This window comes from Coturnix japonica, chromosome 6 (genome assembly GCF_001577835.2).
Source record: "Coturnix japonica isolate 7356 chromosome 6, Coturnix japonica 2.1, whole genome shotgun sequence".
Lineage (NCBI taxonomy): Eukaryota > Metazoa > Chordata > Aves > Galliformes > Phasianidae > Coturnix > Coturnix japonica.
The window spans coordinates 13,426,602-13,451,667 of NC_029521.1; the positions used below are offsets into that span (position 1 = coordinate 13,426,602).

The following is a 25,066-nucleotide window of genomic DNA, read 5'->3' on the forward strand; positions in this document are numbered from 1 at the left end:
CCAGCAGATACAGATACACAAGATTTCAGTGGAAAGTCATTTTATTTCCCCTTCTGACAGCCAGCACAGCTAACTGAAGAACATTACTATTGTTAATTAGTGCAACAGTCAGCTTAAATGTCACTGTTGTTTCCTACATCAGTAACAGATACCACAGAAGGTGCAAACCGAGATATATTAGTACTCAAAATTGCTCTGAGCAATGAAAGGAGAGGTATTTCTTAGTGGTTTTACTGCACTTTTTGAAGAGGCTCTTTATCCAAGTCTTTCATTTCACAACATTAAAAAAGAGATAATACATAAGCAATCTCTATCCTTAAAGGTACAAGATCTGAAAAAGACTTCAGTATGAGGTGAAACACCTGTGCATTCTTTCCAAAGAGGCTGCAAGTGAATGGTATTTCTTTTCACAACTGTGTGTGGGGTATGAAGGTCACACAGAAATAGCAAAACCACACTGGGTTGACAGAAAAGCAGCAATAACAAATATAGCAAACCATTATTCCATGAGCATATTTTACTACTACATATATTTTTCTTTACAGTTACAATGGACTAGGACTCAACAGTACAAGCAGAACAGCAGTAGCAGGATCACTGCAATTACCCTCCACCTACTCATTTTACAGCACAGGTGTTCTCCTTCAAGCCTAACCAGGTAACTGGTTGAGTTTGTATTGAACTCAGTTTCATCAGCTGTACTGTGTTAATAGTAGCCTGCAGGAGCCAGCAACCAATTAACCAGGACAGCTGTCTTCAGCATGCATTCAGACAGCACATAGTTTAGATACTGTCAGAATAAGGTGAAAGCAGTAACATCCGAAGTGGAAAAAGTAATCTAAAAAGCAATAATCTTATCTATAAAACAAGGGTTTCTCTAAAACGTTTTATATCTAGATGGAAAAATCTAAATAAGTGCAGTGTCATTCTGCTTGAGATCACAAGCCTGGGTTCTGAGGCCCTGAGAAAAGAAATGGTAGAAGATAACTGAGAAGTAGAAATTATTTGGATGATACTTTAAGGATGAGTGAATTCACAGTAGCCAAGCTGGTATGTAACGTAAACAGTAAAATTAAGATGTTAAACTGCCTTAAGTTTCAAGGGTGATGTGCCCTGTGCAGCCACGGTGATAGAGCAAAGGATTCAGAACAGAGGGACTACCCCATTTGGCCTTCTGTACATTCAGTTGGACAGCCCGAGTTAGGGGCTTAAATTATACAATGTTTTTCTCTGAATACTAAACAAAGAGATCCCCTCCAAAAGTTTATCTCTAGATATACAAATCTGCTACTGGGGGATTTATACCTGCTTATATCAAAAGGTATTGCCAGTGAAACACATGAAAGGTATTTCCAAATACTACAAAATACACTTTGAAGGGAAAAATAAAAATAAAAATAAGGAAAAGGCATCACGGCTCCCACTCAATGCAAAGATAAAGACAGTAAGGAAGACTGCAAAAAGTATAAAAAAATAGTAACAACATAGCAATAAAATCAAGATGTAACAGAATATCAACTAATCTGCAGGATATATCTATCTGAGGGAGAAAACAATTTTACACTGGGCTTCCTCTTGAACAGCAGACATGAACGAGCCAAAGAGAGCAAAGGAAACTCCTCATGTCCTCCAAGAATAAAATTACAGGCAAAGCATAAGCAACACCAACAACTCTGACCTACACTTTAAGTGATCAGCAAAACCCAAATCCCAAGTCTAGAAGGGAATCTGAGATAATCTGATCAGTACACCCTACTAGCAGGCAGAACCAAGCACTTCTCAACCATTCTGAATAAATCATGTCCCATCTATCTAGTGCCACACGGAACGCACTAACTCTTACTTAGGACCATCCTACCCTTTTTCTTACTAATTCATGTGAATTGATTGTATCATAGTTTTATAATAGCTATAATTTTAGCACAGACACAATTATTCCTGCAGTAACAACAGCAACAACAAAAAAACCCAACCCAGCCCCAAACAGCCAGGGCAAACTACACATACATGCACATGCCTTCACCAGTGGAAGCAAATTCCGTGCCATCAGGGCTTAATGACATAGGTGTGCTGCATTTCTTAATCTTTCCTAGTACATGGCAGGCTGTAGCAAGTTGCAACCAACCATTATCCATAAAAACAGATCATGTCCCAATAAGCCCTTCAGTACAATAACAGAGCTTCCATGATAGATAAAGAGAGAGAGAGGAGACTCCGCTTGAATAAATAGCAAAATAGGGGCCAGGAGTTATCAAATGGAACTGAAACAACTGGACCAAACACTGAATATATTTGTTATCTAATTACTTTACTCCTCTTGGATTACTTTCAGTTGACACATGTCCCTAAAAATACACTATATGTTCAATATATATATATATGAACAAACACAAATTCAAGGAAAAAAAACTGCACAGAATGAAATAAGACAGTGCAAAGATAAGACGTTGTTTTTACACCTTAAGGAAAATAAGGTAAAGCTTGTTAGCAGAGCAAGTAAACCATACAGTGTAAGACATCTTAGAGTGCACTCCCTTTTAAGAGATGTGTCTACAGCTTAGATTTTCTAGTCTACATCTCACATTTCTCCTCACCTCTACCATTGGCCTCAATCCAAAATGCATCAGAGTGGAAAAAAGTAATACAACTATAGATAGAACAAGGAGATGGGGAAAATGAAGTGAAACACTTCTGCTATCAGAAGAGAAAATGAGATCAGTAAAACTAACAAGAAATACATAGTGTGTGATCTTGACCAGTAAAGGTGTATGCAGGGATGTTATAAAACCTGTTTTACAAATCTCATTTTAAAAATGGTAAATATTACAATTCTTTTGGCAGGGCCTGCCATGTAGAAAGATAAATCTGAGATAAATCTGTCACTGTGGAATGTCACTTAAGCATTTAACTAAAATAAATCAAGCAGAAATATATATATTAAGCCCTGAACTTAAAGCAGTGACATATTTTCTCCCTAATATCTCTTGAAACCAAAGTGCTAATGGGAGAGCAGACTAAGCTGGGCACTGAGCTATAACACACTTCAATCAAACCTCCTAAAAAATGCTTATCTTTTTGTTGTCTTCTGCACACTCCTGCACTTGGTTCTATTTTAATCTCTCTTCATTTATCTTTCCAAAAGTTTAATCTCAATGTTGATGTGTTGAAGAAGTACATGTCAGTGCAGTATGTTCCTTTCAGACTCCAACTATGCAACAAACATCAGAAAACATTACCTTTGTCTTGAATTCTGCTATACTGTAAAGAGAGAACTTTACACAATCATCCAAGGTGAATATTGCAAAATGAATCATGACATTTTTAATTATACATTTCATCTCCATTTTGAATATAAATTATACTCCAAGATGTTTAGGCCATTACTTACATCTCTTTCCCTATTCTTCCATTTTGCTGCATAATCAATGTGCTATTAAAAGCAGGATACATGTATTTAAACATAAAAGAAATTCTCCTCCGAGGATAATACACAAGGTATATTGCAAATGTCTGGAAAAAAGGGTTTTTTCACTTCCTTCAAAAGCATTTCCCACACAAAACTCTTCCCACAATGCCCATAAGAAGAGGCATTCTGTAAGACAGCTGACTCAACGGGTCACCAACACATCACCACCTGTTTTTCTGTCACACTGACACAGGCAGATCTTAATTCTGTCAAAGAATCATAGAACGGCTTACATTGGAAGGGACCTTAAAGATCATCTATTACCAACCTCCTGCCACAGGCAAGTTTGCTACCCATCAGATCAGGCTGCCAAGGGCCCCATCCAACCTGTCTTTTAAGAGTGCCTCCAGAGATGGGGCATCTGATTAATGTTTATAAATATCTAAGCAGAGGTGGGAGGCAAATGGGTGAGGCCAGGTGATGTGTAGCAATAGAATAAGGAGCAATGGCCTAAAACTTGAACAAAGGAAGTTCTGTACAAGCACATGGAATAACTTTCTTTACAGTAAGGGTAACAGAGTACTGAAACAGGTTGACCAGAGAGGTTGTGGAGCCTCCTTCTATGGAGATATTCAAGATCTATCTGGATACCTACATGTGTGACCTATTGCAGTATATCTGCTCTAGCCGGGGGTTGGACTCAATGATCTCTTGAGGTCCGTTCCAACCCCTGTGATTCTGCAATCCACAGCTTCTCTGGACAGCCTGTTGTGCCAAAGTTGGAGGAGAGAGGATTCAGGATAAAAGAGTTTAAATAGAACAGCTTGAAAAATTTCCATTGTACAGACTCACAGACAACCCACAGGAGTAGCTAGAAAGCTGTATCACATAATAGAAAAAGGATTAGCTAGACCTGTGCCTGGAGGAGGCTATCTAAAAAAGCACACTAGATTAAAATAAAAAACAAAACACAAATGAAAACAAAAAACCACATACTCAACAACAAAAAACCCAACCAACTCACTCGATGTACTCTTTCAGGCTTGCATGGTGGTTCTTACTACTAGAAACTCATCTCTTTCCAAAAAAGTCACCACACATTGAGTTGGACCTTATGCGATCACACAGTTGGTCTCTGTGTAGCTTGTAGTGGACACACACACATATCGCATTGCTCTGGCACAAGTGGAGCAAATTGGCATTCTCTAGGCAGCTCTGCAGATGTACCAAAGACTGAACAGGCACAAAGAAAGAACGCTTGCCCCAACAGCAACCAGTACAAGAGAAGAAAACGAAACTGGAAGGCCAAGGAGTAATGAAGCTGTGCTAGTCGCCCCATAGCCCAGTCAGACTCCAAGACTGAAAAAAAGATGCATCAGTGTCAGACCCTGACAAATGAATGGACACAAGCAATCCCCCCAAACTCTAACCCAACTTGACTACCTACTGAATGAAAGGTCGAAGAGTCAGTGTAATATTCAGTGATTCCCAGCTGTCTTGAATTAGTATTCTTCTGTTTTAGATTAATAATTCCATGTTCCATTTTGTGCCAAGGGGAAAAAAAAGACAGCAATTTTTCTTGTCAAAAACAAGCAAACCGCAGTATCACTAAAAATAGGAGGTTCTTTCATTCTACAGATCAAGGAAAAAATGTGAAACTGCATGTTCTGGCTCCTAAGTTACTTAAGCAGTGTCAGTCTTCAGAAAATAAGCAGCTCCTTTACCCTGGAACAGCTTCTCTACCAAGTTAAAACAAAGTTTCAGCAATTTCTTTCTCAGTTACCACTCCAAATCAATTCCCTGCAAATCTCCTCAGCATTAACAAAGCAGCTGCAATAACAAACGGAAAACAGCAGATTGTGGAATAAATTCTTTGGTGGAATTCATTTGTGTGAGTTACTCAGATGCTAGACAGAACAAGAAGGCTGGATAAGAAAATAATACATAGTAAGTGGTGGAGGAAGGATGCTACAAATGCTGCTGCTGATTGTTAATCAAGCTTGCTCAGAAATGACAACCAAAAGGAACATTCTGATTTGACGTCTCCTTTCACAAACACTTTTCTATTTTTTAAGACGCTCACATACTCAGACCAGACTACCAAGTACAGCCAACATTTTCAAAACATAATGGAATTGGAATTCAAAAGACTTGCATTTACTTCTTATTTTCCTCACCGAGAGTTATACAACTGTCTCTGCTTTTCATTATCATTTTTCACGAATGAAATTACATTAAGAGCAAACGTGGCGAGGTAGCAAGTGCAGAGATATATAAAACCAAGCTGAAAGCAAGAAGAATTTGGGTAAGCCTATGTCAGATCTAACCCACAGAATGACATTTTTATGTTCAGAACAGTTTAGAAGTGGAATAAGCAACAGAATGTTTTCATTTGTGTGTACTGGACAAGACTCACAAGATTCATAGCCAAAAGCCTTTAAAAATACAAAGCCCAGATGGGGAGATAATGGTCCATAATTAGAAACCTCCCACTTAAGAGAAAATCTGCAGTAACTACTACCGCACAAATTCCATTGCAACCACCACAGTAATATTTTAAGAATGGCTACTTATTACTTTATCCAATGCCAAAAAAAAGCTAATTTTATCACAAGAGAGTGTCTAATTTATCCTCAAAGTCTCAGCTATCTAAAGCAAAAGCCATAGCACAGAGTCAAATGTAAACTCAACCTGGCTTCTGAAAATTTCCCAGCACTGCAACACAAACAGTTCATATACACAACAAAAATATTTGCTTGCTCAAACTGCCTGTTTGCTAATGTATTTACACTTCATTTCAAAACCAAACACATACATCTTTTGGCTAAACATATCTTGACACCGTGTCTTCTGCCTCCATAATTAGGAAGCAGGAAAGTTTTGTTTTTAAACTCAGACCTTAAAACACATCCAAAACACATCCACACACCTTGTTTGTTTAGTACACAAGTCTTAGTAGATTTGAAAAAGGCAATACTAAATTACATTACAGATTTGTGGTGGATAAGTGTTTTGGGGGTTTTTCTTAAGTGTCAGTAAATTCGAACACGTTGAGTCCTGCAGTTCCTCTTCTGGTCATCAGAATTATTAAAAAAAAAAACATTTCTGAGCAATCTACTGCACGGTTGGTTTTTACACTCACTTTCTACATATATACTGAACTAAGAAAACCAGCTGACTTAATTTTCCACATCATCACAGAAATAACTTTGCCATTGTCCTAAGATCAAGCACTGAGTGCAACCCAGACCAATTTTTCCTAGGGAAGCTGAGCCCGTATCATAGGAGGATACATACACAACACACACTCAACTTCTCCTGGCAGCTGTTTCAGTATCTGAGTGAGCTAATAAGTATTTTATCCTGAGGTTACTGTTTTTCAGGTTACATCTGTCCTGTCACAAAGTGTTCAAGCATTGCTCCTCATAGTGCTTCCACAGGATTTCAGGAAGCACACAAAAGCCCTCCAACAAGAAAACCGGCAAGGCTTTATAATCCTATCCAATACCTCATAAGAGAGCTAGAACTCAGAAGATGCATTGTGTGTGTGAGCTCCAAGAGTACAAACCTACCAGGAGTTTAAATGAGCAGGAGTATGCAGAAAATCCCATAACCATGTCCCAGCTTCCCCTAGAGGATTCTTCATTTCTTCCTGTTCTACATCACCAACAGCAAAACCATCCACTGCTTATATAGTGGTCATGATCTAACCTCAGAAATACTTTCTTCTCAGATGCTCTACTTACCAGTGCCCTCCCTTTTAAAGTTGAAACAACACTGAAAAGAACAGGCAATCACAGATAAGTGAACAGAGCATCTTAGAACAGAGCTGTGCAGAACACAGCAGGGGAGTTGGAAAGGACCTACAAAGATCACTGAATCCAACTGCCTGATCACTTCAGGGCTCATCAAAAGTTAAAGCACATTATTGAGGACGTTGTCCATTAGTTAATCATCTCAATGATTAAACCACAATTTAATCATTAAGAAATTACAATTTAACCAAGTAATGTAGCACCAGCATTCGCAGGGGAACTTAGGACTACAGAACAGAACTAAACCAGGAAGTCTGATGGACTTGTTAGAAAATAACGCAAAAAACAGCTCTTCACATTAAGAGGCTACAATGTACATCTAATGGGAGGCAGGCTTCTCTTCTAGGAGCATCTGTTTGCTTCTACCCCTCTCAACTCTACCTGCAGTTTCTGTGTCAGCAAGAATACTTTCAGAGGTACATCATCAGAAGGAACACTCTCTTCAGAGCAGTATGACATTAATAAGAAAAATAACCAACCCTGTTGTGTTATTCTCCTTTCACCACTGACGAGCATGACTAAAGATTTAATTGCACCCAAGTAACCTCTAATTGATGAGCAGGTAGCCCACTACCTGACCATCCCTGAGGTGTCTTGCACTTACTAGGCTGAAGAAAAGCTACACATGAAAACAACGCCTGCTCTCCAAAGGTCAGTTGGCTAAAGAACAGATTTACCTTCATCTCGCCCCAGTTTGTGCTCCTTATGCCCTTACAGCATCCTAGCTGGACATTCTTTATGTACTGAAAACCAAATCTCTGGAAAGAACACTTGATTTCAGCCTTCAAAACCTCAGGACAAGGCAAAGGTGGAAACTTACGGGTAGCATTTAATAACCAAAAAGATGTTTGATGGTGGAGGGAAAGGAAATTCAGGTTAAACCAAATGTCATGATTTCTGAACTCTAGGACAGAAACATCTTCACTTTCCTACATCACTGAACTCACACTCCTAAGATCCCAGCAAAAGATCCCTGTCACTTAAGTTCTGCCTCACAGTTCACATAAGATTTTGTTGCAAACATACACAAAGTATCTACAGTAAATATCAGCTTTGAACTTATATCAGAACCTCTCCCAACACAAGTCCAGTCCAGCTCAGAACAGAAAGCTGTTTTTTACACTCAATTCTACTGCTTCACCCATGTAGCAACTGCAAATGCCTGTACAGTGCTGTGCTGATGCAAATAGAGTGTTTGATATGTTGCTGCCACCTTATGTGAGATAAGATTTATTTGTCTCTTCAGAAGCTCTGAATCTCAAGAGAAAAATGTTGGTAAGCTCTTTCCTCAGCTCTCCCCCTCTGTAACATGACCGAGATCCAAAAAACTCTAGCACCAGCATTAGGCAGGCAATACAGCATTCACGGCTTGACAACCTCCTCTGGAAACACAGACAAGAAATTCTTTATCCAATCACCCTTCAATTTCCCTCCCTAAAAAAGGAATTCATTTCAAAAAAAGAGCAGCCTGGGCAAGCAACCGACAGCTGTTAGAAAACCTAAAATGAGCAGCAGATTTTTGTAAAGAAAGACAGACAGTGCTATAAAACAGTGTATTCATGCCAGTGCTGGCCAAGGTTTCACAACAAATTGGGCAGCTTGCATTCAGAGTAACTCTACAGCTGACGAAGCAGATCAGCTGCAGGCTCGGCGTTTTCCTGGCACCGCTGCTCCCTGTGCTCTCTCTGTGTAACCCACACCGTGCACACACAGCACAGAGATCAAACAGCTCCTGCTTCCTACAGGGAAGGCTCCGTGCTACCGCTCATTTCCACTCATGCCCCATGCAAAGTATATTATCATCATCTCAGAATTATCCACAGCAGTAAAGGACAAGCAAACAAGTTACAAAGATCAACACGGATCAGATACTATTCAGAATGCAGACAAACGGAAGTTAAACACAAATCAAAAATCCAGACTGCATCACATCTGAGCACCTATTTCTACCAAATGTATTGCCATGCTTTCAAATGCTGAAAGGATGTCATACAAAACACCATGCAACCTGCACTATTTATCCACTCTGTATCTAGTATCCATTCTGAAGTTGCGCATGCCCAATTAATCCCTAACCAGCTTTATCCTATGCCCACCATCCCAGGGCAGTATCACAGCCTCCAAACAAACACACCAGCAAACACTGAGGTGCTGCATTGCAGAACATCATCAGAATGAGATCCAGCCCATTCTAGTGGGGCTTACAGGAAACTGATTGTCTGGAAAGAATAGATTAACTATGAGGCTTCCTCACATCTAGGGTGAAAAAATAAAAAAACTAAAAATACCCAAACATCTGTCAGCAACTCAAAGAAGCCCCTGCCTTTTGGTATCACCATTGGAAAACCACCAGAGATTTAAAAATCCATTTCCTGTGACAGGAGTCGAAGTTGCACACCTAAGAGCTTCTAAGAAAATTCCCATCCAACTCATGGTTTTACAACCTTGGGTTTTGTAAAAACCTCCCACAGTGTAAGCTGGGTGTGTGTCTGTATGAGGCTAACATCCCACTCAGTGGCACTCCCCAGTGCAGCTCAGAGGTGCCAGCACAGCCCCAGCTGCTGCTGTGGGTCCCAAAGGCAGCAGTCCCCAGCCTTCCTCCAGCTCTCCACCCCTCCACTGGAAATAAGGCAACTGCCCAATTACTGCTTGGTTCTCCCTATAGTAAACAAAAGAGAGGAGTGGCCACCCCACACACAACGGAGTATCAAGGATAAATGGAACAAGCCAGCAGCTGCAGAGTGTTTACAGAGGAGGAACCCATTACAAGTACATCTATCACTACTGGTGCGCAAATACAGTAACAAAAGGAGCACCAGAAAACTGTGAGGCACTGATTGCATGAATTTACTTAGTCGAATTGATACTATCTCCCAAAATATTTCCAACATCACAAGACTGAAGCAAAGTCAATCATCTTCTGAGAACATCCCCAGAAGTCTTGAAGCATTTCCTGCTATTAACCAGCAAGGGAAAACTAACTCCTGTCCTTGAGAAGCATAAGCAGCTTAGCTGAGCTTGCACACTGCTTCTCTAAATGCAGACCATTAGGCAATGAAAACAACCAAAGGCATTCAGGGTCAAACAACTAACTTATCCACGTCAGATCACCTTCTCTCCAAGCCATGCATGAAAGTTATATGGAAGTGTAAGTTGCAAACATTTTCACACCTGGCCCATCCAGCTCTGGTAAACAGATTTACAGCTGCAGCTCCCTTTTTGTCCCACCTCAGCATTTACAGACCTAAACGTGAGGTAGCAAACATAATTACACATAATACGCAGCAGAAACCATCAACAGCTCAAGAGAATTATTAAGTGATGCCCTTTAGATTAAACAAAGGCATTAGATTCATTTAAGTAATAGTAATTTCATTTTTACAGCTATTAATTACATCTTAACTCACCAGCAAGACTGTAATGAAGTTTAAATGTGAAATACCTAACAATATTTTTCACATCAACAATCAGTGCTTCTTAAACACACAGAACTTAACATTCAAGTCACCGTTGAGCTGCTGTGCAATTAGCCTCCAATGTGGATTAACAAGACTGCGTGCTTGTACACTGTCCAGAGGACAAGACAGATACAAACTTACCAAGTAAGTATTCCAGTACAGGAATATTCAGGGGAAATTAAAAAAATAAAAAAATAAAATAATACAATAATAAAATAATAAAAATAATAAATAAAAATCAGAATGTAAGTCTTAAGAACAACAATTTGTCAAATACACGAAGTCAGGCAAACACGAACACATATTGACATCTGTAAAAACGAAAGTACTATGAATACAAGAAACAAGGCATGGATAGATTCCAGAAGGTCATACAATACTCAATATTCACAGCTTTAGCAAACTTTTCTGTGTTTCAAGGAAGAATCTGTCACATACACTGACAAGATGCCAGTAATAAAGGCTTGACTACAAGTAGGCATTGTTTCAGTGAATATATCTAAAAGGAGTCCAGGTGGTAACTGGCTAACTTTGCTTCAAGGCTACATCACTTCTTCCATTCTTTAACACTGGCTGGGGAGACACACTCAAAGCAGCATCTTTACCAATCATTAACCTAACAAACAAAAAAGATGTAATTCACTTTTTCCACTAGATTATCTGAAATAATAATAATAAATAAAAGAAAGAATTATATAAAATGAGATTTTAAAACTGTTTTCTTTTCAGACCTCCACTAATGCATTAATCCTGTTTACCACTGTTTCCAGATGGCAAATAAAGGCCAACATCTCCTTATTTTTTCACCTCTCCAAACAGAAGAGGAAGCCAGAGTTGGCCCAAGCACTCACCAGATTCAACAAGTCACCTCTGAGTGTCTTAATTCATGAGGAAGAAGTACAACTGGATTCCTTCCCATAAAGTTTCTCATTGCTTGCACAAAAATCATGGCAATAATTATTTTATTACACTATGCATCTACATCTTTGTAAAAAAAATATATGGACTTTTTTTTTGCCTCTGACTTCCCTCTTTCACCTTCCCTAAGGCTGCTCTCTCCTGCACTGTAGCACCCAGCTTTATTCCCAGGAGCAGATGGGATTTCTTCTGCAGACAGACTTTTCTTAATCTCCCCCCTTTTCATACATTTATCCTTTCCCTTTCTTCTACATGCCAGCCCTCATCTCACATGAAAAAGGAGCTCAAAAGCTACACTATTTGTTCCACAGCAACAAACTAAACTAAACTAATGGTCAAAAGGAAGACAGAAAAGCCAATGGAGCACCAAGAAACACGATTCATACTCCCTACTTGCAGCAGCCAACCGAGGATGTTAAGAATTTGTTTAAAGACATTACTCCCAATTTTTTTCAGTGCTGCCCACTTATCAACAGATTCTCATTTAAATGCAGAAAAAGCAGCACATAGATTTGCCAACTGAATGTACATCTTAACAGAATAAACGAGGTCAAACATAGTTAAGTACCAACATTATCTCCTTTCTTTTGTTTTTGTTGGAGTAATCTAGAAACACTAATAATGATTCATAAAAGCAATATTTGATTAAAACCAGACTCTTTTCATAGCATCATTTATCTCAAAGTGTGTAGCCCCAGAAAATTGTAAGGGGTGTAACACAGCCTGACAAAGTTCCTTTGTTTCATTCTTCTAAGGAGATATTATGTTTCCAAACACACATGACTGAAATGTATCCAAAATAGCACTTTCTGTAAGATGTATCAACTCCAAAAGCACCAACAAAAGCATGGTCAAAGAAATCAATATCAACTTGATGCTGATGGTGGCACATGCCTCACCAGAATGTTACTGTCCTTCCATAGATGAAGAAAGAGAGAAAAAAGGTGCATCAATAAAAAATACAGATTCTAAGCAACATGGGAATCTACTTGTTGGTAACACTGTGTAGTCGCTACACAGCATCAGAGGAAGAAACTTAGAAAGGCTTGGAGAAGTGCACTCTGCTGGGTGAAGAACCGGCTGGTGGGCTGGGCCAGAGAGTGGCAGTGAATGGAGTAACATCCAGCTGGCAACTTGTCACAGGTGTTGTTGCCCAGCACTGGTACTGGGGCCTGATCTGTTTACCATGTTTACTGATGAGCTGGACAAAGGGACTCAGCATACCCTCAGTAAGAGAGAAGTGTTAATCTGTCTAAGGATAGGAAGGGCCAAAAGAGGGACCTGAACAAGCTGGATTGCTGGACTGAAGCCAATGGGATGAAATTCAACAAGATCAAGTGCCAGGTCCTGAGCTTTGGTCACAGCAACCCCAGGCAACGTTACAGGCCTGGGGCAGAGTGGCTGGAAGAACAAGACCTGGGGGTGTTGACAGACACTTGGCTAAATATGAGCCAGCAGTGTGCCCAGGTGAGTATGAAGGCCGATGGCATCCTGCCTTATGTCAGCAATAGCGTGGGCAGCAGGAGCGGGGAAATGGGCATCCCTCTGTATTCTGGCCTGGTGAAACTGCACCTCAAGTACTGTGTTCAGTTCTGGGCCTCTCACTACAAGAAAGGCAGTGAGGCCCTGGAGCATGTTCAGAGAAGGGCAACAAAGCTGTGAAGGGTTTGGAGCACACGCTTTATGGGGAGCAGCTGATGGGGCTGGGATTGTTCAGTTTGCAGAATAGAAGTCTCAGAGCAGACCTCATCACTCTGCAACTCCTTGAAGGGAGGTTGTGGTAAGGTGGGGGTTGGCCTCTTTTCCCACATCACTAATGACAGGACTAGAGGGAATGGCTTTAAATTATGCCAGAGAAGATTCAAGTTGGACATCAGGAAAAACGTCTTCTCTGAAGATCAGGCATTGGAATGAGCTGTGCAGTGAGGTGGCTGAGTCACTGTCCCTGAAGGTGTTCAATAAATGCTCAGATGTTGTACTGAGGGATGTGGTTTAGTGAGGAAATATTGGTGGTAGGTGGATGGTTGGACTGGATGATCTTGGAGGTCTCTTCTGACCTTACTGATTCTATGAATAATATGTGCGGCATTTTAAAATTAGAACCAGCTTTTTAAATATCTTGTACATTACAAGATTGTACATTGGTTTTGACTCTTTCACTATTAGAGATGCAAAGCCCCAAACCATATCAAAATTAATTACAGATATTTTAAACAGACAAATGTTTACTTCAAAAGTTCATTAAAGTATGTAAAACATCTTTTGAAACCGTGCATTCCTTTCTTCCTTGGGAACAAAGTACTGTATAATAACTAGGACACCAGACAATTAAGAGGAGATGGTTCCTGCTCCCAGTTTTGTAACTGGCATACCAGACATTGACCTAATCACTGATGTCCATTTCTGTTCCTTCAAAAGTATACAGGGGGGAGGGAGAGTTTTATTAAAAGACTTTTCTGTGGCGCTTGATCTTTACTTTTATATTGACTTCTTTATTATTTCTGGTTTAATATTTCTTGATATTTAATTCACTGTGTTATCTTTTTCTCAACATACCAGCATGAATTGTATCACTATGTTATCATGGACTATCACGAACTTGATACAGACAAGAAAAGCACTCTCTTGTTCACTGAACTGAGATGCACACACCTTTCCCTTCAATTGTGCACTAATGTAAAAACACGTAGGGACGCCTTTGTCATACTCAGTAGCCAGGAGGGTCACTTCACCACTTAATAATCCTGGGCATCATAACCAAGCAAAGATTCATAACCTACACTACACAAGCAGCAGCTCAGTTGCTTAAAAACATCCACTTGAGTACTTAAAACAGTTATAATTCTCTACCAGCTTTTCACAGATGAAATTACTGAATTTACATTTGCTTAAAAATGAACTTTACCATAGTTATTATACAAACAGTGCAGGAAAGACATTGATTTGAGAATGTCCTACATCAGAGGGGGAATAAAAGGTCTGCTCACGAGATGCATCTGAAGTTTTACTTACACAACTTGTATGCAGAAGAATTTTTACTTGGAATATATTAGAAAATACATTAGAAAACAGACTTTCATAGGTCTGGTCAGTTTGGTTCTCACTTCTTTTCTCATTGAAGCTATAAGAAATAGAAAATGTAAAAAAGTGTAGTTTTTTTCTTTACATAGGTTATTTTATGGCTTTATTGCTGTTCCTCAAAATGAACAGGAATTCCAAACTTGGAAACTTCCATATAAAATCATATTTAACTGATGGCTCTTCAAATACATAGATCATGCTGCTACATAGTAGAGGCAATACTACAGAGCATGAAGTGCATGAAGCTGACAATAGCCCAGTACAATACACAAAGCTCCCAGACCAGCTCTGCACACTGAACAATTCCGTCTACCTCCTGGAAACTTCCATCACCTTCTGAACTCGGCAACTGGCAAAGAATCGCTAATGATCAAGAGAAGAGTCGCAGAGATTCACCCACATTGCAGGATGTTAATCCTTCAAAAGGAGACCCAGGGCAAAGCAGATTCTGAAACCGAATAATCTGCCTAGCGATGAGACTAGATTAAGCTCTAACTTACATTTTCTCCTGTACTTTTACTTATTTCTATCACAAATAAATAAATAAATACATGTGTTCTCTTTTGCAGCAATGGGTTTCACCCCTCAGTGCCCCCAGGCGCACAGTGGGGGCACAGCTCCAGGCACAGTGCTCTGCAGTGACTGTACATGTGTCTCCTGTTACTGCAAGTGGGAAGAGTGAACAAATCATATAGAGATTAAAATATCTTCTTCAAGTACTCGAAGAAGAAAGCCACTTTAAGTATTCAGAGAGGTGACATATACAACACACATGCGTTAAAACAAAGGGCTGCTTTAGCACGTGTTTACTGAGTATTTTACCTAGGATAAAAAAAAGACATTTGCATTTAACTGTCAAATTGCAATCTTATAGATAACTACAAACCTCAAACATGAAGTGCAGCTCAAGGTGCATTGCCTTCATTATGTTTTCGTCTTGAGAAAGAGCTAGTTAACTACAGGTTAAAAATATATATACATATATATATAGAGATGGATTTTATTTTTATCCTTTAGCAATAAAGAACAGGTTAAAGAAAAATAAGGGAGGAGATTATAGAGAAATGGATAGGAAACAAAGGGAGAGCACACTCCAGCAGCTAGGCTCAAACCTGTCCCCTTACCATTGCTTCCTGAGAGGCAAACATGCCCCAGAGAAAAGCCTCACAGGCTTCAGTACACCTGAAACACACAGAGTATCCATGATTGCAGGTCATTCAGAAATACAGGGATGCCCTCAAGGGGGAAGAAAGGAGAAAAACCACACAAAGAAAAAGCCATGGGAGCCAGGAAGGCCTCCCAGTACAAAGAGGAGACATTACAACATGGAAAGAACATGCAAGACTTCTCCTGAGGGGAAGAGAAGCCTTTTTAAAAGGAAGAGGTCAGAAGACAGCAGCAGAGTCAGAATTGAAGCAGCCATTTCCAGTCACAGCAGTAAAAATGCATTTTTCCTGACGGCTTCCTGAAGGGGTTTCTCCAGTGCCATTCCTGAAGAGAGGGGATGTGTATTCAGTTACCTCAAATAGGCTCAGGAGCACACAACAGAAATGAGAAACACATGAGAAGCATTCATCCCAGAAGGCAGAGTATCACTGCACCATGGCACAGCCTTTGGGTTTGACAGAAACTTCTGGACAGCTTCTGAAATGTACATTGCAGCTCTGGAGCTCCACATTTAAGGATGCCCAACAGTCCTGACAGACCAGCTCCAACTTCTTTGCGATACCTTCAGCTCTAATGAACTGACTCACAGAACCTCTGCACAACCTTCAGCTTGTGCTTCAGCTGCTGCTGGGCAGTGAGACAACACTGCCAATCACTATGGATAATGGGATACCGTACAAAAATAGGGGAAATCCACTTACTAGAGTAAGAAAGTACAGAGAAACCTTTTTCCTTCCAGCAGCTAAGCCTCCACTGTCACGTTACCTTTCCTCAGTGGACAGCTGAGCTCTGCTCATTTCATAAAGCATTTGCTATATCCTGCCACTAACATTCAGACTTTTAATTCCTATGAAGAACTCAATAGGCAGCTGGTACAAGACTTCAGTACAATAGTTATTGTTTGGGGTTTGGGGTTTTTTATCAGTTATATTAATCAGTGATATTAATCAGTGAACTTGTATATACTGTAAAAGATATTTAGACTGTATCACACCAAAAAACCCCACACAAGATGCATTACATCTGCATCTCCCAGAAACACAGACGTAACCTCCCCCTTTCCACACCAAAGGCACAAATGCAGCAGAAAAAAATAATAATCAACTGCAGCTGTCCAATACACAGTAATAGCAAGAAAACAGCAAACCACAGTGTTCATTTCCAGCTTCCTCAGGCTCTGAGTGAGCACTATGGATGGCACCAACACTCTCTTCCAAGAGCAGTCTGAAGAGCGCATCAGATGAACCAGAACCTGTTTCACTTGATGTCTCCTACTGCAATACATCTTTGAACAAGGGTTAACTTTAATTTAGTCCTAACTAGCAACCTTGAGGAAGAAGTGCTGCTTTCTGTACCATTTATTGTTTGTCCTTATAAACTAGTGAAAATCAACCACTGTCACTTTACCTCAAAGACACAATTCAGACTTCTACCAGATTGTCTCTAAACTGATCACATCTCCACCTCAGGCTCTATCCATTCTCTGCCAATCATTCCCTCACTACAGCTTGTAGTTTTGAGGCATCGTGCCCATTAATCACCACAGAGGGGATTCCTAACAGTTTGGAGGAATACAAACCTCCTGGGGCTGTATAATGAGAATACTTTTAGGAGATCACTGCCTGAACAATTCTTACTTCAGCTTAAAGGTTTGTGGGTTTTTTTTTGGCAGTACAGTATGTAAGCTTGAAGGAACAAAAAGATCAAACCTTACCACTAGGTGCCTATTGAGTGTAGTTTCAAGGCAACTCATCACACTTTCTGTAGAAGTGAATGAATAAGTTCAAGCTGAACAGAAAATGTTGTGAACACACTATTTACCAATCCTACAGTATTTACAGCAACTTTTTAAGTTTTTTAAGTGTTTGGTAAACACGGATTCTTCAGAAACTGCAAAAGACTAAGGGTGGGAAAACACTTGGAGGCTCTGAGGAAGAAACAAAGTCACAGTAGTGAGTTTGAAGATCTAAAGATAACTGATAACAAAACTCTTGGAAGTACACGATAATTGAATAGCTTAGATTCCAGCCCCTGGCCATGGGCAGGGCTGCCCCATACCCGATCAGCTGCCCAAGGCCCCATGCAGCCTGGCCTGGAGCACCTTCAGGGATGGAGCACCCACAGCTCACTGGGCAGCTGCGCCAGTGTCTCTCCTCCGTCTGAATAAAGAATTTCCACCTAACATCTAACCTAAATCTCCCCTCTTAGTTTAAAGTCATTCCCCCTTGCCCTATCACTATCAGACCATGTAAGAAGTCCATCTTCCCCCATCTCCAACCCCTACCCCACATTTATAACCTCCCTCCAAGTACTGGAAGGCCACAAACAGGTCTCCCCAGAGCCTTCTCTTTTCCAAACCAAACAAACCCAGCTCCCCCAACCACTAGGCTCATGTCAATTGCCAATGAAAAATGTAAGTACTATCAACAGTGAGAAGGAAAAATCAGAGAACAGTACTGACTCTCATAACGGAGTCTGGGAAACCAAAGACTATCTAGAAAATTGGAGATAACATAAAGTGGCTGCTTTCATTGGTAGAAACATAATACATTGGTGGAATGTAACTTGACTGAAAGAAAGTGAGTTGGAGCCATAAACCAACTTGAGGAAGCAGATGGTTCTGAAAACACCACAAAGACATTGATCTTCAAAACACCTACTCGCACTGACTTGAGTAATGTCCGCCCATTACTTATTTCAACAAGTACAACGTCAAGTGTCTCATCAATGATGTATACAGGCAAATATCGGTTACAAGTGTTATCTCATTCAAAAAGAAAAAAAGATAGGTAAAAACAAGCAATGAAGAAAAAAAACAGCATCAGAACAAGCCATTTCTAAAATGAAAGTTCTAAATTATTTGCTAAGCTCAACAGGACTCCTGGTTTCCCCAGAACTGACACACTTAGCTCTGGGATTTCAGTACAGGTGAATCAGTGGAAACTGAGAAGAGCCAAAAATCCAAGGACACCCATAAAGGAGACACAATGGGCTTCTCCTTCACACAATCAGTTCTACATTTGAAGGGAATACACTTGTATAGAAAGTAACATAAGAAGACTAAACAATAAACTCGGTGAAAATTAAATGAAAGAAAAACAACCAGCTACAGTCCAGCCATAGTTTACATGGCAATATTGAAAACACTTGAGCACAAAGCAAAAAGCTGCAAAATTAACAAAATCCGCAAGCAGTGGGGATGGTGGTTTGTTAGTTTGTTTAAGAAGAGCAATCCCCAGCCAGCAGCACTTCCCTCAGTCTCAAGAGGATTCTCTTTCAACTAATTAATGACGAATTGGACTCTCACAAGGACAGATTCAAAACAACTGAAGAAGTTAGAAATCCTCTCTATTACATAACTCGCCTGACTGATCCCAAATCAAAACACAGCCTGAGCTGCCTGACTGGAGGAAAAGGCTCACAGAATGCAGCTCCTCGTGGTTTCCCTTAGCATTTTAAATCCAAGCACTCTGCACCTAACCTCACTTTTTGTTCACATGAGAAGCTACATCACGGGCTACTGCAAAATGGTAAACTGTGTCAATTAAAATAAAACATGCAGGCTGAATTGAGAGTCACCACACTTCTGAAGACTCAGTGTGACTAAATAGCAAGCCCATGATTTGGCAAGTTCTCCATGTTGCTTTTTCTGACTACAAAAACGCCGTCACAAAGAGGTGGCAAAAATAATTAAATCTGCACAAGTTTTCTGAAATCCAAGCAGATCCCAGACAGTGAAATGTTCCAAGTCAGCCCAGGCTCACTGACAACACACTGCATAAAGTACCTGCAAGTGCTCTGTCAGTGGGATCATACATGAATCTGTAGTGTGGATAAATAATTATTTAGACAACAAATCCATGCTTATGCACTTCCCCAAATTTCCCTGTGTTACAGCAAAACTTTTGTACAAAGGCATTAGATCTCTCTACAGACACAGCCTAAAAATATGAATTAAGTACAAACAATGCAACCCTTGCCTGTGCAGGCTGAGAGGTCTGCAGAACCTCAAATAGCAACATCACCGTACCATGTAAATCACTGCAGTTATCACAAGGATGTCAGCAGTTCTGTTTGCCATGTCAACTGAGATACCAACAATCTCAGAAATGCACCATCTACTGAAGCAATTTTTCATTCTAATACGCAACAAGTGGAAGCCAATAGAGGAGCAACTGCTGTTCGCTTTCCAATTTGGTCAAGAGAGCCAAAGGTACTGGGCTGGGCCCAGGAAACAAAAAATCACATACCAAAGCCCAGGAGATCACGCAACTGAAAACCAATCACCTGTTCAAGTACCAGTCTGACCGGCACATCTCACACCAACCAGTTCTATACACCTCTGCTGAACTCGAGTCTCTCCACAGCAGCATGTTTTCAAAACCTCAGCTCCTTGCAAGCACGTTGCCAAACACAAGGCTTAAAGTGAAATGTGAAGTTTACTGTGCCCAACCCTCAGTTCTGCATCTCAGGATTCACAGCTTCGAAAAGCTAATTCCAGCACTGTCTGTGCTCTGCACAAGTAGGATGTATCATAGGAAAGCCACACATCCAAGTTGGATGTGCATTCAGCACTTCTCTATGTTCTTCCTTTAATTAATTTCTTTTAAATGCCCATGTTATCCTTAGCTCTACACCTGATTAGTCAAGAGATGCAGACAGTTGCATATTTGGGACTAGAGACAGTTCACATACTTACACTATAAGTTTAAAAATTAAGCTGTTCTGGAAAGCCTACAGTTAATGCACAGTGTACTTTCTGGACCCGACCTAGTGACAAGTGAACATCTGTCCATAGCATAACACCGTCAGATTTTAGCACAACTCATTATTAACTGAACTCTCAGCGTAAGGCCATTGCTCAGAAGAGAACGAAGCTTTGCAGCTCAGTCAGGGAGATAGTAATAAGGCAGCTATGGTCACAAAAGCCAGCAGTAATGGGAAAAGCACTGACACCAGACTGAAAGAAAAGAAAGGAGATGAAAGGAAGAGTAGGGAGCACTCATGCAACTTCTGCTGACTGTTTGCCTGCCTCTTCTTTCTGCAAACGCCACCTGGATTCCAGGGATGAGATGCATCAGGATAAAAGAGAAACTGTGTTTCAGCTAAAAAGTAAAATAAAATAACCAGGGGAAGGATTAGCAGCTATACACTGGTTTAAGGATTACTTCTTTTAATTCCTAATGCCTTTTTCCTGTCTACTATTAAAAAAACTATCAGGAGAAAGGAAATAAAGCAACCTTTGTGAAGTGGACACATGGTGGTTTGCCTGCCCCTCTGTCACAGTCACAAGGCCTTCTTGCTCTACTACTACAAAAGAATGCTTTCTTTTTAATAGAAATAAGAGAAAATTACAGAAACAGGTAAGAAAAATAGATTGTTCTATACAAATACGCCTCAACACGAGAAGTTGTTTAACAGTTATAAGATCCTTTATGACACCTTATTCTAATTTAATCAATGCAACTGGGACTCAACATGGGTAGAACTACTCCTGAACAAGGTTGTGCCTTGGTTACCATTATTATTATTTTCAGATATCCAACAGCAAGTTCAGCAAACGTACTCAGGAAAGCTGCATTATGGTATTACTGAGATCACACAGGTGAAAGCTCATCCAAAACACCGCTTTGCATTAAGATCACACGTAAACTCTCATCCCAGCCCGCTGCCCTCACAGCCATCACACACCACCTTCTCCTCGCACCCTCAGCACCCCGCAGCTCTCCTCGCCCCCTGCCACCACGTGTCCTCAGCACTCCCGAGGACGGCAGGCGATCTCACCTTTCATTTTGACAGTGGGAGAATTGGGTCCGGCCGATTGCTTCCGCCATCCTCTCCAGTTCTGGCAAAGGCTCTCTGCCTCTGAGATGAAGGAACAAAGGGAGTCCTCCTCAAAGTGATCGGAGTCCTCGAAGGAGAACCTCTCCCCGTCCTCCCACTCCGCAAACATGAGTTCCATCACATCCAACAGGCGACACGGGGAAAAAAATGGAAGAAAGAAAGAAGCGGAGCTGCCGGCTTTAACAGGTGGACGGACTGGAAGGCTCCTGGAGTACCTGTCAGTCCCGTTCAGATCCCCGTGCTACGGTACCAGGAAGAACAGAGCGAACGCCGCCTTGAAGCGGGAGAAGCAGGAAACCAACGCGAACTAAAGGGCTGCTTGTAAAAATCCCAGAAAACGAGTTCTTAAAAAAAGTTTAAAAAACGCTTATGTCCACAAAGTGCGTCCGACCCGGCGGTGCAGCCGCTGTGCACAGAGCTGCTTCCAGCCCGGGGAGCTGCAGGTCTGTCACAGCCCGGCAGCCCCACGTTCGGACCCGCGGCGGCCGCACAACGGCCGTGTCTCCCTGCGCTGGTGCTTGTCTCACTCTCGGGGTGAAGCCCCGCCGGGACCGGGCCTCCCCCCGCCCGCCGCACCTCAGCAGCGCCCCCGGGGGCGGCGAGCCCGAGCGCCGACGGAACGAGGAAGGAGGGGGCTCGGCGGGGACGGGGCCGGGGAGCCCGCGGCGGGGGCGGCGCGACCTCCCGGCGGCTCGTCACCGGCGCGGGCGGGCGGCGGGCGGCGGCTCCGGCCTCATGGGGGCGCGGGCGGGGAGAGCCCGGAGCCGGGGGCCGGCGGAGGCGCGGAGCCGCTCCCGTCACGGCCGGAGCCCGCGGCTCTCGGTGCCCACGGCCGGCAGCGCCCCGCCCGCGGACGCCCCCCCGTGCCCGGCCCGGCGGCGGTTCGCTGTCCTGGCGCGGCGACGGCGGCGAGTCCCTGCCCGGCGCGGGCACCAAGATGGCTCCGCGCCTCCCAGCTTCACCTGCGACACCCCCCCGCCAGCTGAGAACCGCTTCCGCCGCCGCGCTTCCGGCTTCCGCCGCCGGGCGGGTGCGTGGGGCGGGACGGCGGGAGGGAAATAAGTGCTCCACAGAGCGGACGGTCTGAGCTCAGAGCGCTCACAGAGCGAACCGGGTCACCGCGAAAGGGCCCAGCGGAACGGGAAACACGGGTCGAACATAGATTGAGCGAGGAGGAAATAACGACTGCACGCATCTGGTGTAGGGCAGGGAGCTTCCAGTGCCCTCTTATTGCCTTTATAAGGTGTTTTAGGAAAGGAGGATAAGTAAAGAGAAAGCACTGTGCCCCTCCTGCTTTATTTCCTCATACAGGAATGAGAAATAGCAGCTGAAGTGCCCTGCACTCTGTGCTCAGAGGGAAAGCTCCTTTACTCCACACCACAGCAGGGAGGAAACCAGAGGAGCCTGAGCAGCTCTGAAGTTAATAATGAGAAAGTATTCCGCATCCCGTTACATAAGGAGTTATGTAAGGTTTTCCTATGGCTGGGTTGAAAGCTTTTGTTTCAGCTTTTTCCAGAGTTCTGTTTTGAGATCTGTTCTGCTGTGAGAGTGGATGAGTGAAAAAACAAAGGCTGAGCTCTGTAAACTGAGTGAGCATCAGCTGAGCAGCCACAGTGCGTCTCCCTGTGTGCAGAGGGAAACATGCAAATGATAGGGGGGTAACGGGGAAAGAAGAGCTAGGGAAAATAGAATGAAATGTTGAGAAGCAACAGGCATCCTAGGGCTGAGAGAAAATGAAGCGTTTCAGATCAATCAGCACGTCATTCTGTGCAGTTCACCTCAGCCCTCAAACAGGAATAAAAAATCCCCCTATGTTTAGTGATGGATCCTCTTAGTGGGCCTTAAAAGATAATGTTGTCCTAAGGGAAACTTCTACGTGGTGTGTTCCTGCATATGTAATGCTTGTTGGTTTAGTATTTAAGATCTCAAGCACACAAATACATAGCAATAAAATGTGCATCAGTGTTTTTTACCTGTATAAATGTTGGATCCCTCAGTGCTTCCTACCAGTGGGGAAAATGGGAGCACTCCACAGCCTCTTAATTCTCAAATCTTCCTCTAAGACTTCATCTAATTTAATGTGCTGTTGTCCAAAGCTGCTGGGCTTAAAATACTTGCACAATTCCTTTAAGGGATGTTCCTGAGGAGATATCTGAGGTAACAGATGAGAAATGTACTCGCTGTGTGCTATTTTACAGGGATCATTATTAGCTAAATAAACTTTCACATTAATAAGCTTCCTGTGCTTTTTTTTCCCCTCAGATTATTTTTTGCCAGCAGGCAAAACTTTATAGGAAGAGCTAATTTATGCTCATGCATATGTACATATGGCATCTGAAGGGTCATATAGTCAGTTACATAAGAATATATGTATTAAAATATATAAAATCAATTCAGAAGCACTGACTGAAATTTAAACTCTTCCTTTGTGTGTATGTGTGGGGGGGAAGCCCACAAACATACAAAACCTGTTTTTCAGCAAGTGAAAAATACTATTAATTAACAATAGATGTTGTAATTACCCTGTAAGCTAACAACAGTTAGTCAGGCAATTAGGTAATTACTGTGCTCAGTCCCTTTTTACAGTGTGCAGGGGCAGGCAGAGAATGATAGTAGGTAGAAGGGGATTTAGAGCTTCCAGCAAACTGCTGGAAAATCAAAATGTTTAGACCATGGTTCCACAAAGACAGAAATGATTGGATAGTTAATATCCTCAAAAGCACCTCAGCAGGGCATCAAATGCTGACCTTACTGATAAAAAGTTCTCCAGAGGTGTCTGCAGTAGTACCTTTATCACTGTGACCCCAGATGGTACCCCCAGCATTCTCCACGCTTGGTATTTCAGTCTCACCCAGAGGTTACTGTCCTTTTCCCCTCATCAGTGAGCTGAAGCTTGGGAACCTGAATATCTCTTATTATTTTAAAGCAGATTAGAGGTGGTACCTTCTCACTTAAGGATTTACCGGAGTTGAGGTTTTGTTAGCCTCCTATCAAATGACTTCAATTGAGACTACCTCAAAATGCAATGCAATAGCTGTGCAATGCAATGCAATACAAACAAAAGCACTGACCTGCTGATCAACTCTCACATAGAGACCTTAGGGACTTGAACCAACACAGCACAGGTTCTAAGCTGGGCTCACAGAAGGACTGTCAATAGTGGATTATTCTGTTTCATGGCATGAGGAAGATTAGCACTTCTTAAACTAAGATGCACAAATAATTCCTAAATTCAGGAAACAGATCCTCCAGGGCAGCATTTGGGACTCCTGAAGTTGAAGGACAATCTGAAGCTTCCCATGGAAAGAAAGACAAAAATACCGTGACAGAAGTGACTATGAAGAAGCAGGATGATGCTCCCCATACTTCTCAACTAT

The 25,066-nt window shown here is 41.8% G+C and overlaps 1 protein-coding gene across 1 annotated transcript in view; it reads right to left on the reverse strand.

The window, feature by feature from the left end:
• ZSWIM8 (zinc finger SWIM-type containing 8) overlaps nucleotides 1-22,360 on the reverse strand; it is a 61,839-nt gene extending 39,479 nt beyond the window's left edge. The window contains exon 1 of the mRNA XM_015866634.2: nucleotides 21,630-22,360. Coding sequence (XP_015722120.1) covers nucleotides 21,630-21,807 — 178 coding nt within the window. The 5' untranslated portion in view covers nucleotides 21,808-22,360. The remainder of the gene's footprint in view (nucleotides 1-21,629) is intronic.
• Nucleotides 22,361-25,066: the final 2,706 nt, after the last annotated feature.